The 12,955-nt window shown below is 29.3% G+C and overlaps 1 protein-coding gene across 1 annotated transcript in view; it reads left to right on the top strand.

Annotated features, from left to right (window-relative positions):
* Positions 1-10,707, top strand: part of LOC127728207 (serine hydroxymethyltransferase, mitochondrial-like) — a 43,370-nt gene extending 32,663 nt beyond the window's left edge. Inside the window, exon 12 of the mRNA XM_052235435.1 lies at positions 7,289-10,707. Within this exon, the coding sequence (XP_052091395.1) occupies positions 7,289-7,416 (128 nt within the window). The 3' untranslated portion in view covers positions 7,417-10,707. The remainder of the gene's footprint in view (positions 1-7,288) is intronic.
* Positions 10,708-12,955: the final 2,248 nt, after the last annotated feature.

The raw sequence follows: 12,955 nt of genomic DNA, 5'->3' as shown, positions 1-12,955 counted from the left end.
TGGATATAGTTAAAGTCATGTAACAAGAAAGAGGAATATGTATTGTATACTTGTATGGCTAAGTTTTACTCTTAAACATGTGTACATAGACTGCCTTTTAAAAGAAAATCCTTTATTTTATAAAAATCTTCAAATGTACTGCTATTGAATATTGTCTTCTCCTACTCTAATTCACAGACAGCTTTTGCGTATGCATCACTAGCAGCAGGGGTTCAAATTTACTTTTAATAGGCAATGGAAGGTCCAGGACCTTTAACCGAAAAGATGGAAAGGTCTAACTTTAGTACTTGAAAATTCAATTTATTAAAACAGAAAATGCTTACCCTTCCAAAGCACTCATCATGTCTTACTGTTTTTGTACTAGTATCTATAATTTATGCACCAAATTTACCAAAAAATAGAAATGCATTTTTCAAAAAAGTAAAAGATATGATATTGAAAAATAGTTTTCGGATGGTCATAGTTGGTGGAGATATGAATGATACTCTATCAAATATTGACAGAAAAAAATATAGTACAAATAAAAAAACACAAAAACCAGTTAACGGTTTAAAAAATTTAATTTAAACACAAAAGTTGATAGACATTTGGAGAGAGACACATTGTAACAATACACTATTTAACTGGAGGCGAAAAAATAATATGCATGAAGCCTCTAGCATAGATTTCTTTCTTATATGCCCAGAACAAGGGTCAGGAAACTGTCATATTTGCCAGTCATGTCCTAAGATGAAAGCTATATGTCCTAAATGAGTAATTGGGATTTAGGACAAATTTTATTTTTTAACAGAAATAATTTCGGTCATTTCATTGACTTAATGTTTGAAATCGGGTTTCTTAATTGCCATTTTCCACTTGTGATCACTTGTTTTTGTTTATAATCCCTTTCCTGTAATAAAACTGCCACTCCAGTAGTTTGATAATCCTGAGGGCCCTACTAATATCTATATCAATGCCTCCGGGAAACATTGGTAAATGATCGCTAATCACTTTTTACCTGTGGTTTTAATTCACACCTGACAATTGGTCACATTGATCACAAGCTCAGAATAATATCTTTAAGAAATTAAAATTCCCTGACAAGTGAATTCATTATTTAATTACTTTCACCAAAGACAATCATCAATTCTGATTTAAAAATAAACCTTACTTTAATTGACGTAGAAAAAAGTATTTTTTCATGAATAACACATGCTTTATTTACTATGTAATACACATGCGTGAAATTGTCTTCAGCAAATTAAATATTCAATTGTAAAAGGCAAATTGATTTCATGCTAAAATAAACGAGTGCAACTATAATCTGTTATATTCAAACACTTTTAAAGGTAATAAAATAAAAAGAAGCCGGTGATTTCCTGTCAATTTGATAAACAAAACGAATCCCGGAAATGAATCCGGAATTATTCGTACTTTAATATTATCGCAAAACTTCTGGTTTTAATTTTGTCAAATCGAAAGAAACGTAAGAAATGTCTGAGAATTAACCATTTTGAGTCATTAAAATCATTTCAATTTTAAACTGTTCTTGAAGATTTTTAGAAAAATGGTAAGAAATTTACTTAGTAAATGCGATGAAACATCAATACAAATTCGTTGATGCTATGAATGTAGTTTGGCATCAACAATCCGAAAGGGGCACCAACTTTTCAATCATCTCAAAATGACCGAAATTGTGTGAAAAAATTTCTGGATCCTTGGCCCAGAAATAAGATCACATATATGCTCAGCAGATATAAGACCTGCACTTATATCTCACACAGACCACCAAGCTATATCATTAAAGTTAAAAGGGAGATCACAATCAAAAGGGAAAGGATATTTTAAAATTAATAACAGTATTTTGGATAATCTTTAATATAAAAACATAATAAATGGCCTAATTCAACAATATAAAAATAAAACAAAACTTACCAAGAATATCGGACATCAATGGGACTTATTCAAAATTGAGGTCCGAGAATACATGATTGCATACTGTAAAAGAAAAGCAAAACAAAATATAAGTGAAATACATGTATTGGAAAATAAGATTAAAAAATTAAATGAAAAATATTAACAGACATTGTAAAGATGAGGTAATAAAACATTTTCAAGAAGAATTAATTATTAATGAAAGTAAATTAAAAAAAATATATGAAATAAAAACAAAAGGAGCTCAAATAAGGTTGAGGATTATATAGGTAGAAGAAGGAGAAAAAAATACAAAATTCTTTTTGGGGTTGGAAAAACAAGAAAAACTATAACTGCTCTGAGGGATAAAGAAGGGGTGATACAAACTGAATCATCCAAAATTTTAAAAATAGAAAAAGAGTTCTATAAAGGTATTTATAAAAGTACAAATCCAGATATAAAATTTATTAACAATTATATTAATGATACAAATATTGATCATAAATAAACGACACAAGATATTATGGAGGGAAGGTTAACTATTGAAGAATGTACAGATTCATTATGTAAGATGAAATTGAACAAAGCACCTGGAATTGATGGATTAAGCATAGAATTTTATAGAGCTTTTTGGGAAGAATTAAAGGAGTTTATTGTATCCACATTTAGTTTTTCATATAAAAAAGGGGAGTTAACTACTCAGTAATTAGGAGTTATCTTTCTTATCCATAAAAAAATTATCCGCTTTGTTAAGTTAATTATAGACCAATAGCTTTATTAAATGTTGATACAAAATTAATAGCATATTCATTAGCTCAGTGCATCAAAAATGATTTACCAAAATTATCCATGAAGATAAAAATGGGTATGTTAAAAATAGATATATAGGTTATAACATTAGACAAATACAGGATATAATTGATAATGCAGAAAAATTTAATATAGAAGGAGCATTATTATTTTTAGACTTTTCTAAAGCTTTCGACTCTTTAGAATGGGATTTCATGTTCTTAGCTTTAAAAAATTAGGTTTTCAAGATTCTATGCTTAAATGGATAAAAACTTTATATACAGATATTAAAAGCTCAGTGATCAATAATGGGTGGATATCTGAACCCCTCAACATTCATCGAGGGATTAGACAAGGACGTCAGTGCAGTGCAATAATTTTTGTTATTGTTGTCGAGATATTAGCATGTAGGATAAGGCAAGACCATAGTCTTAAAGGATTTGAAATCAAGATAGATGGGAAAACAAATTCATTAAAAATCAGTCAACTTGCAGATGACACCACACTTTTCTTTTGTCCATTATCAGGGCTTAAATTAAACAGATCAAAAACAGAAGGCATTTGGTTAGGGAAACAGAAACATTGCAAAGAAAAATATGAAAACATAAACTTTACAGACAAACCAGTGAAATGTTTAGGAATTTTTTTCGGGTGTAACAAAAATGAATGTCAAAAACTTGATGCTGAAAAGCAATTAGAAAAATCTGAAATGATTATTAAGAATTGGGAGAAAAGACATTTAACCATGATGGTCAAAATAACAGTTATCAAATCATTGATTATACCCAATATTACTTTTTTTAAAAGAATATATTGTTAAATTTTAAAAATTATAATTTTTTATGGAAAAGCAAAAGAGAAAAAGTTAAACATACAGTACTAAGCTTTGAAAAACTAGACAGTGGTTTGAAAATGATTAACATAGATAAATACATAGAATCTATCAAAATTGGGTGGATCAAAAGGTTAATTACTGGAGATCTAAATAACTGGAAAATTATACCATTATTTTATTTTAATAAGTTTGGAAAAGATTTCCTTATCTTTCATATGAATATTGGTAATATCGATTCTATTCCAGATTTTAAGAAGCTGCCAGAATTTTATTTGAATATGGCTAAAGCATGGATAATTAATTAAAATTAACAGCAGCCAAGAAACTTTAGATCCATTTGACAAGAAGTTATTTGGGGAAATCATTTCATTAAGATAAAAAAATAAATGCCTTTTATTCCAAAACTGGATAAATAGCAATATTATCTATGTTAATGACATTATTGATGAAAATGGTAATATAGAAGAAAATCTTATTTTACAAAAGCTTAGAATAAAAAATAACTGGATGCCAGAATTTTGCTTATTTAAGAAAGATTTCGAAGGGAATGGATAAATATTTTACAGCAGGAAAATTCAAAGAAAACTAAAGTAACAACAACTTATGTAATATATATTAATAATAATTGTAATAATAAAGAAAATTTAAAAAATGTGGACACCAGGAAAATTTATAACATTAATTCAGAATGAAATTGAAATACCTGTTGGTTTTTACAGATGGAAGACAATGTTTAACCTTGAATACATTAAGAGTCTTTCATGTAATATGTTAAAGTTTGTTCATCATTATTTAAAAGATAATAAGTACAAAGTGTGCTGTTGGAAATTGCTACACTTTATTCTACCTTGTAAAATTTTATTGAAAAAGTGGAAGATCTGCAATATTTCAAATAGTCAATATTGGAACACCACTGAAGATTATGATCACATATTTCTTAATTGCCACTTTCTTGATACTTTCTGGAGTAGAGTTTAAAAACTCCTTGAAAAACTGAATATTAATGAAAATATTCTAACATTGAAAAATTTAGTATGGGGTTATAAAATAAATGATGATCAACACTATGAAATTAATTATTTGATTACAATATATAATAATGTTCTGTATATACAAGGCAAATTATATGTCCGAACAGAAAACAAAATCTTTAGATGTATATTCTGTATTTAAAGCAGAATTCATGTACAGTTACAAAATACAGGCAACTAGTAAACCTACGAAGTATAAATGTCTACTTGATAAAGTTGTCAAATTGTTGTAATAATTTTTATGTTTGAAAATGTATAATCTAGTAAAAAAATAGAGAAAAAGTTAAAAAAAATATAAAATTAAATATCCGGAACTGATTTAGAGAAATAATTTTACCTATCACCGACAAGCGTGGATTGATAACAGTACTCTTTATTCTCCTCATTTATCATTAAAAAAAGAAGAGTTTATTACACACTATAATTATTAAAGAATCTAAATTACTATATTGCTTTTCTAATTAAGACATACCTTTGAATAGCTCATAATCAATATTAGAACTGATGTGATTTCTGAACCAGGAAGAGATTTCAAAACGATACAAGTAAATTGATAACAGAAAGTTAGAGCTATTTCTGTAAACTTTTTTTCAAACTTGGGATCAGTTTCTGTTAACCACTGTTTTTGGCAAGATAGATGTTGGGCGGTAGTTTCATGATTTTTTATTGGGTCAAGTTTTTTGTCCCACGAACCAGGGCATTTTCCCTTTCTCTGTGTGTGGATATCTGACACAATACTTGCACAACATTAAACCAGGTGCCTCATTGAAATTCAACCAAGGACGATTAACCTTCCATTGGGGCAAAAATATATGTTCTCGCTTTTTCCTGTCATGTTTTTGGTCTTTAGTCAGATCCTGTCTTTTCGGCTGCCTTTCATCAGTCACCCCCGCTGTATCACCCATTTCATCAGGTTTTGTTTTGGAAGAGGTGATCCCAAAATGAAAAAGACTCATACTGTTTACTAGTTATGTTTGAATTATATATTCTCAAGTTTCCTAATCACATGATTGCACATCAAATCAATTGTGGAGAATCTAAGCAAATTTGCATATTTTTAGATTATTTTTATACTAGATATATAGATTTTATTCAAACTGCTTTTGGAATTTTTTTAACCTGCTAAATACGAAAGTCTGTTGGGTTAAGCTAACAACCGGCAGGAAGGTCTGAATCCAAAAATAGAAGGTCACGAACCTCAGACCACTGCTATTTGAACCGCTGATGCAGTAACCTTAGCAATGATACCTTTTTATACGCCCGTTTATGGGACGTATTATGGTATACCGTTGTCCGTCCGTCCGTCTGTCCTTCTGTCCGTCCGTCGACAAAACATGTCGGACATTAACTCAAAAACGCTTTAACCAATTTGCATAAAACTTTGGTGAATTGTTTATATCTTTTGACGTGAGCTCTTTTTCGTTTTTTATAAATTTTAGATTTTACGTTTCCGAGTTATGGTGTTTTATTCATTAAAAAAAGGGGGATTTTCCAGTTTTCGGACAATAACTCACGAATGCTTTCACTAACTTGCAAGAAATTGTGGTGAATTGTTTATATCTATTGACATGAGCTCCCTTTAGATTTTTATAAATTTTAGATTTTTCCGAGTTACAGGGTTCTATTCAGAAAAAAGGGGGATTTTCCAGTTTTTGGACAAAACCTCAAAAATGCTTTCAGCAGTTCTTATGAAACTTTGGTGAATTGCTTATATCTATTGATGTAAGCTCCCTTTAGAATTTTATAAATTTTACATTTTACATTTCTGAGTTATGGGGTTTTATTCATTAAAAAAGGGGGGATTTTCCAGTTTTCGGACAATAACTCAAAAATGCTGTCAGCAATTCTCATGAAACTTTGGTAAATTGTTTATATCTATTGATGTAAGCTCCCTTTTGATTTTCATAAATTTCTAATTTGACATTGAGAATTAATTGAACTTTATTTGTTTATAGTCTGAAAACAGATTTACTAAGTATTGCGCAACAGCACAGTGTATTACACAACAGCAAGAAATCTTTAATTGAATATAAATTCAATTCATATAACCGATTTCAAGTTCTTTGACTAGATTTATTCAGAAACCTATAATATGTCAAATATTTAATTACAATCCTAATTCAGACCTGTATCAAGCTTTAATATTGTGTCCATTTTTGCCCCAACTGTTCAGGGTTGGACCTCTGCGGTCGTATCAAGCTGCGCTCAGAGAAGCAGTTTATTTTTAGTAATTCGGCAGTCGCAAAGCACAAGTACAAAGGGAAAAACTGTGATAAAAGAAAAAGTAAACAAATGTGGAAGGAAGATAGAATTCAGAAAGAAAAAATTTAATACACCAAATTTGAAAACTGCCATGACAAAGTTTAATTAACAAATGGTTATGCATTGAAAATATATACAAAACAAACATGGCTCTATAATCTCACTTATTTTTCAATAGCTCCATGATTCTGTGTTGATTGTTTATCAAGAATAAGTTGGTAAACTTTCATACCCAAAACCCAAAAGTAAATTAGTACCCAAAGTTTTTGATCAACAATCACCGAATGAAACATTTTTTGTCAATTATAGATTATGGATTCTTAATAAATGTAAAACATGTGCACTGAGGACTTAGTTTTGTATATATGCATGCATTAGTTCAATGTTTCATTTACATTATAATCACCAGAAACACTTTTCATACGACTATAATATTATATGCGTTTTTAGTTTTAATGATATTTTTTTGAATTTTCAGAAACATTAAAGGAATTCAAAGAATTTGTTATAAGTGATGCAGGCATCATTAAACAGCTGGATTCTCTAAGATCTGAAGTTGAGGAATTTGCTGAAGGTTTCCCAATGCCAGGTTTAGAAGATAGATAATCATGAAACATAGCATAGAAAACCACTGGACTTTCTGAACTAAGATTGAGTTGTTAAAATAAGAGTGTTAACATTTTTAATCAGTTGCATGGTATAAGGTTTAAAATATTTCTTTTCTTTGGGGTTATTTGTTAATACAATAATCATCACTAAAGCATTCTTTTTTTTTTTCAGTTTAGGGAAAAAGTCATTGATTGGTGCTCTTTTATTTGCATGTACCGATAATAATATTTTTAATATTCAAGTGTACATGGTACTTTCTGTAGGTGATCAAATGTATTCTCTGTGTTAAATGTTACTGCCATGTTTATGATTACAAAAGCAGCTGTTTGTGTTTTACATCATAAGTTATTTTAGTGTTACATTTGTTTATTAATGATTTAAGATTTTGAGAGGATACTGTCTTTATTCAGATAATGGCATATTTTTAATATTTTATTACGTGAAATTGTATTTTTAACTTTTTGTTCAATTATGTTTTATTTGTGGAGATTACACATATATAGGAATGTTAAATAGTAGAATCTCCCTGTATAAAAAATCATGAGTATTGTCCAAAATGAAATGTTAAAACTAAAGTTGGATGGTTAGTGATAAATGGGACAATTATACTTGGTATCTTCAGCATAAAAAATTGTGTCATAACGAAATGATAAGATACTGTAAATACAAAATTTATTATTTTAATTTTTTAAGAATGGACAAAAATGCAAGATTAATTATTGCGATTTCAGGAAAATCTGCATACAGAAACGCGTATCGGATATCAGAATGTAAGTTCTTATTATTGCAGTAATCACCAAGTCGCATTATTCACATTAATAAAAACCTCGCAATAATTTCTGAATTTACAGTAATTGTTTTTCAATCTGATTAAAATAATAGATCCTATGTCCACACTTAGACAATGCTCTTTCCTCCACTCTCTGTTTGAAAGACCTTTTGGATCATCTGGTTTTGTCTTAATGATACACTACACATCTTCTAAAATTTGAAGAATGAATTTCATTGGCTGATGTAATAATTATCAGAGCAGAAAGTGGAACAGAGTGTTGTCAGATCCTTGTAAGTAAAGCATAAACACAGGATCTGTATTTCTTAATCAGCTTGATTATTTTTGGTAAGTTGGGGCTGGTCTAGAGAAAAGGGAAAAATAATATAGTATGGTGTTTCAGTAAAGAAATTTGTCAAGATTGAAATAAGAAATGACTTATTGTATTTGGATGATTAGTGTTTCATTTACCAATATTATCCTGTGTTTCAAATTGATACCACAGTGTTATTTTTTAAGATTGATTGTACATTGCTAGTCAATGATGAAGATATTATGGTGCTTCAGATTTATCTTTGGATCCCTCTTTTTTCAATGCTATGATGTCAATTAAAATTTATGGTATTCAAATATAAAGTTTGGTAAACATGTTAAACTTTAATTCAACCATGCATTCATGGATTTCCCTTAAACTTTGATAATAAGGAATTATTGTTTATGATTTCAAGAGAATCTACCACAACTATTACAGTTTGCTTTGGAAGGATGTATTTTGCAAAGTTTTTATATGTACTAGTTGAGTAGTGTGCAAATTTTCAAATAGTTCAATGCATTCATTCATAAATTTTAAAAAAAGAAATAAGCCCAGTTAAATCCCAGTTTCTGAAAGTTACTTACAGATTTTGCTTAAGATTGTCACAAACCCTTACTGTGGATTCATTATTATTCGTTGGATACCAATTTTCGTGGGTTTCGTGGGTACATGTGAACCACGAATTCAATTTTCAACGAATGACAAATTTTCTATAGGCTTTGTATGCAGAGATTGGAAAACCACGAAATCAAATACCCACGAAAATGCAAGTTTGCCTCAATCCACGGAAATTGATACCCACGAAAATAAATGAATCCACAGTATTATGTACGCCAAAATATTTGACTACCTCAGGACACAGAGATCATTGTATGCCCTTTTGTTGAGTTAGTTCCCTTTCATGTTCACAGTATATTTTGTGAAATAGATTTGGTTGTATAAGCATGCTTACATGGAAAAGTAATTACATTTGCATTTACATTATTGGAAAGGGTATTTTTCTCATACAAAATTGTCATAGAATCTCTAACAATGAAAGCATTTTATTGTTACATATATCTGTTGTTTTATTTTTATTTTTAAAGGGATTTAACTTGTTGAGAGATTAGAGTATTATATAGATATCCTGCAGATTTTTTATGTTCTGATTTATATATGAAATAAAGACGGTAATTATAGCAGGGATTTCATTTGGAAAACTTTAGTTTATTCAATTCAAAAGTTGGATATTTCAAAATGATGACCTTAAATGGCAGAAATACACTTTGAAATTTGTTGAATTGTTTCTTTGTGATGGCCTTGTAATCTTATTATTCAAGATTATTTTTCTAAAAAAAAATATATATTTGAAATCAAATAAAAATCAGTATTATACTTATATCTGGTATACATTATTTCTATGAAAACATTTATCAAAGTTTTCGTCATAAACATTCATTTATCATTAAAATTGTAAAGAATTTATCCCTGAACATTCCAAGGTTTTGATACAGCATTTACTATCCTATTTACTCCCACAAAAACAATTAGCAGATTAATCAATTTAAGCAATTTCAATTCATGTATTAGCTAAAAATGTTCAATTACAGTAATTAAACTAATAATTCCTAGTTTTTCATAATTGATTTCAAAAAGGTAAATATGATAAAGATGTGTCTGTTTAAAATGCACATTTTTGCAATTTTAGTATAAAGACAAGATTACTAGTTATTGAGAAAAAAAAATGAGTCTTTCCTACCAATGCCTGATTTCACAGTAATAAATTTAACTCCAAACTCTGCTGTTCAATCTCAACTGGTTTCTTAATTTACTTAAATGTATCCATGGTAAAATCAACATTTTAGTAGTTTTAGGCAAAATAATAGTATGTATAGACAGATAAATTTTAGTTAGATACCATTGATAATTTATGTAGCATTTGTTTTTATGAGTGATATATTACACATATTGTTTATGAAAAATTAAAAGCTGTTGTTTTACTTGGTATACATATAATGAGGTTGCCAGATATTTGAGATAAATGTTTTTGAGTAAGATGTTTAGTCTGATTTATTACTTTTAATGGTTTATTGGTAAAATGCTCATGCCAGTTTGAAGATAAAATGAGATTGCTGTGTTACAGATGTTTTATTTGCAGTTATTTCAGTTTCATACACAATTGAATATGTTTTTAAGATTATGTATTGCTTACAAACATTTAAATACGTTTCCCCCCCCCCCCCCCCCCCCCCCCCCCCCCCCCGCAACGCATCACACATAGAAATACCGGTCGTATGTCCGTCCATCTTTCCGTCCGGTCTTATTAGTGCTCTCATGTGTACAATTCTTGCCAGATTTTTATAAAACTTATATCATAGGTTTATATCAGCAATGTCTCGACAAGTTCTTAAAAAATCAGTGCCGCTCAATTATTTTTAAGAGCTATGCCCCTCGTAAATATTAATTATATGGAAAATTGCATTGATAGCGCTTTCATGTGTACAATTCTTGCCAGGTTTTTTTTTCAATTTTTTTTTTTATCAAATGTTTATATCAGCAATGTCTCAGACAAGTTCAATAGTCAGTGCCAATCAAATATTATAAAAAAAGTAATGCCCCTTGTAGATATTAATTATATGGAAAATTTCATTGTATTTGCTCTTAAGCTTTCATTTCTCTAATTCCCATCTAATATGGCCACCCTTACTTTAAATAGAAACATCATTAAATTCTGATTAGTTACTGATTGTGCCTGTAACAAACTTGTGAAGTCAATTTTCTACTTTGATAAAAGCATCAAATAACTCTGTCCTGCATCCAAGATAGCTTCCACTTCAGAACAAAAGATTTCTTAGAATTTCAAAGAAGAGTGCTGAGATATATTTAAATTAGAACAATTTTAACCAAGCTATTCGATGCCTAACTCATAAGTTTGGTGTTAAGTTTCAAAACTATATCTTGTGATATGGTCTGGCTCTAGAGGACATAGTTTTATTTCACTTGTACTTGTACTTTAGACTGAATCACATTTATTGAAAGCAGCATCATAGTATATGTGCAACAGATGTGTTAAACTGGTATAATATCAGTATTGTTTATCAATGTCCGGTGAGTCATACTAAAATTTGTTAGGTGATATAAAATGCATGTTAGATCTTTCTCAATGATTCTAGTTTTATTATTTGTTTTGTTTACATTTTTATGCCCCCACCATAGCGAAAGGGGCATTAAGTTTTACCCTTGTCCGTCTGTATGTCTGTCTGTCTGTATGTCCCAAAATTGGTTTCCGTTCTCTAACTTTAGTTTGCCTCAACCAAATTTTATGAAACTTATACACAATGCTTATTACTACAAAACACAGATCAAGTTTGAAATTTGGTGGCGTCACTTTTACCGTTCTAGAGTTATGCCCCTTCAAAATGGAAAAATTGCTGAATTTTTCATTTTCGTTCTCTTACTTAAGTTTGCCTCAACCAAATGTTATGAAACTTATACACAATGCTTATTACCACAAAACACAGATCAAGCTTGAATTTTGGTGGCGTCACTTTTACGGTTATAGAATTAAATGGAAAATTGTTGAATTTTTCATTTCCTTTCTCTTACTTTAGTTTGCCTAAACCAAATGTTATGAAACTTATACATAATGCTTATTACTACAAAATTCAGATCAAGTACAAATTTGGGTAACGTCGCTTTTACCGTTCTTGAGTTATGTCCCTTTATAATGTTTTATGCAAGCAGGGGCATCATCTGTGTCCCATGGACACATTCCCCATTTATTTTATTTGGCTTTCCATATAAGCCATGTGTCAATAACAAAAAAGTCTGCCAAATTCAATGCAACAATTTCAATATACCAAAAAAATCAATGCAACTGTTTTTTTAATGTATATTGAAACAAGAAAAACAGATTAAATTTGTTTGTGATCTACATACATAATGTTACATAATGATAATAATTGGTTAGTATTGAAATTTACTTTTTTCTGTTACCTAATGGATTATTATGAAAATAACAAATTTAGAAACAGAGTTATAAAATGATGAATTGAAGTTTCATTGTGTTTTTAAAAGACAGATTTTAACTTTGTTGTGCTTATTTTGCTTTAAAATATTTCTCTTTTGATGTGCAAAGTTTACTTAACTAACAATTTCAGATATATATTTTGGGGTTTTTGTGTTTAATTATTAACCCTCATATGATTTTTAATATTTTTTTTCTAAATGGAGGTAGGAATATCTGAAATAAAAATCTGATGTGGTTGTTTTCTTTATCTATCTAATGGTCTTGTCTTCTTATCTTAGAATGTTTAACGAGCTATATCTTTGCTGTTGCATTGATAAACACATCCCTTAATAATCTCCTCTAGAAATCTGTCAAAGGGTTATAATTTAGATCAAAGTTTTGTGTTAGAATTATACTGATGAATGTTACACTTAAAGCCAAATGGTAACTTAAGCATATTTTAAAG

The sequence above is a fragment of the Mytilus californianus genome, unplaced genomic scaffold (assembly GCF_021869535.1).
Source record: "Mytilus californianus isolate M0D057914Y unplaced genomic scaffold, xbMytCali1.0.p SCAF_2, whole genome shotgun sequence".
Lineage (NCBI taxonomy): Eukaryota > Metazoa > Mollusca > Bivalvia > Mytilida > Mytilidae > Mytilus > Mytilus californianus.
The sequence above is the reverse complement of the archived record's forward strand: the minus strand, read 5'-3'. Positions and strand labels throughout refer to the sequence as shown.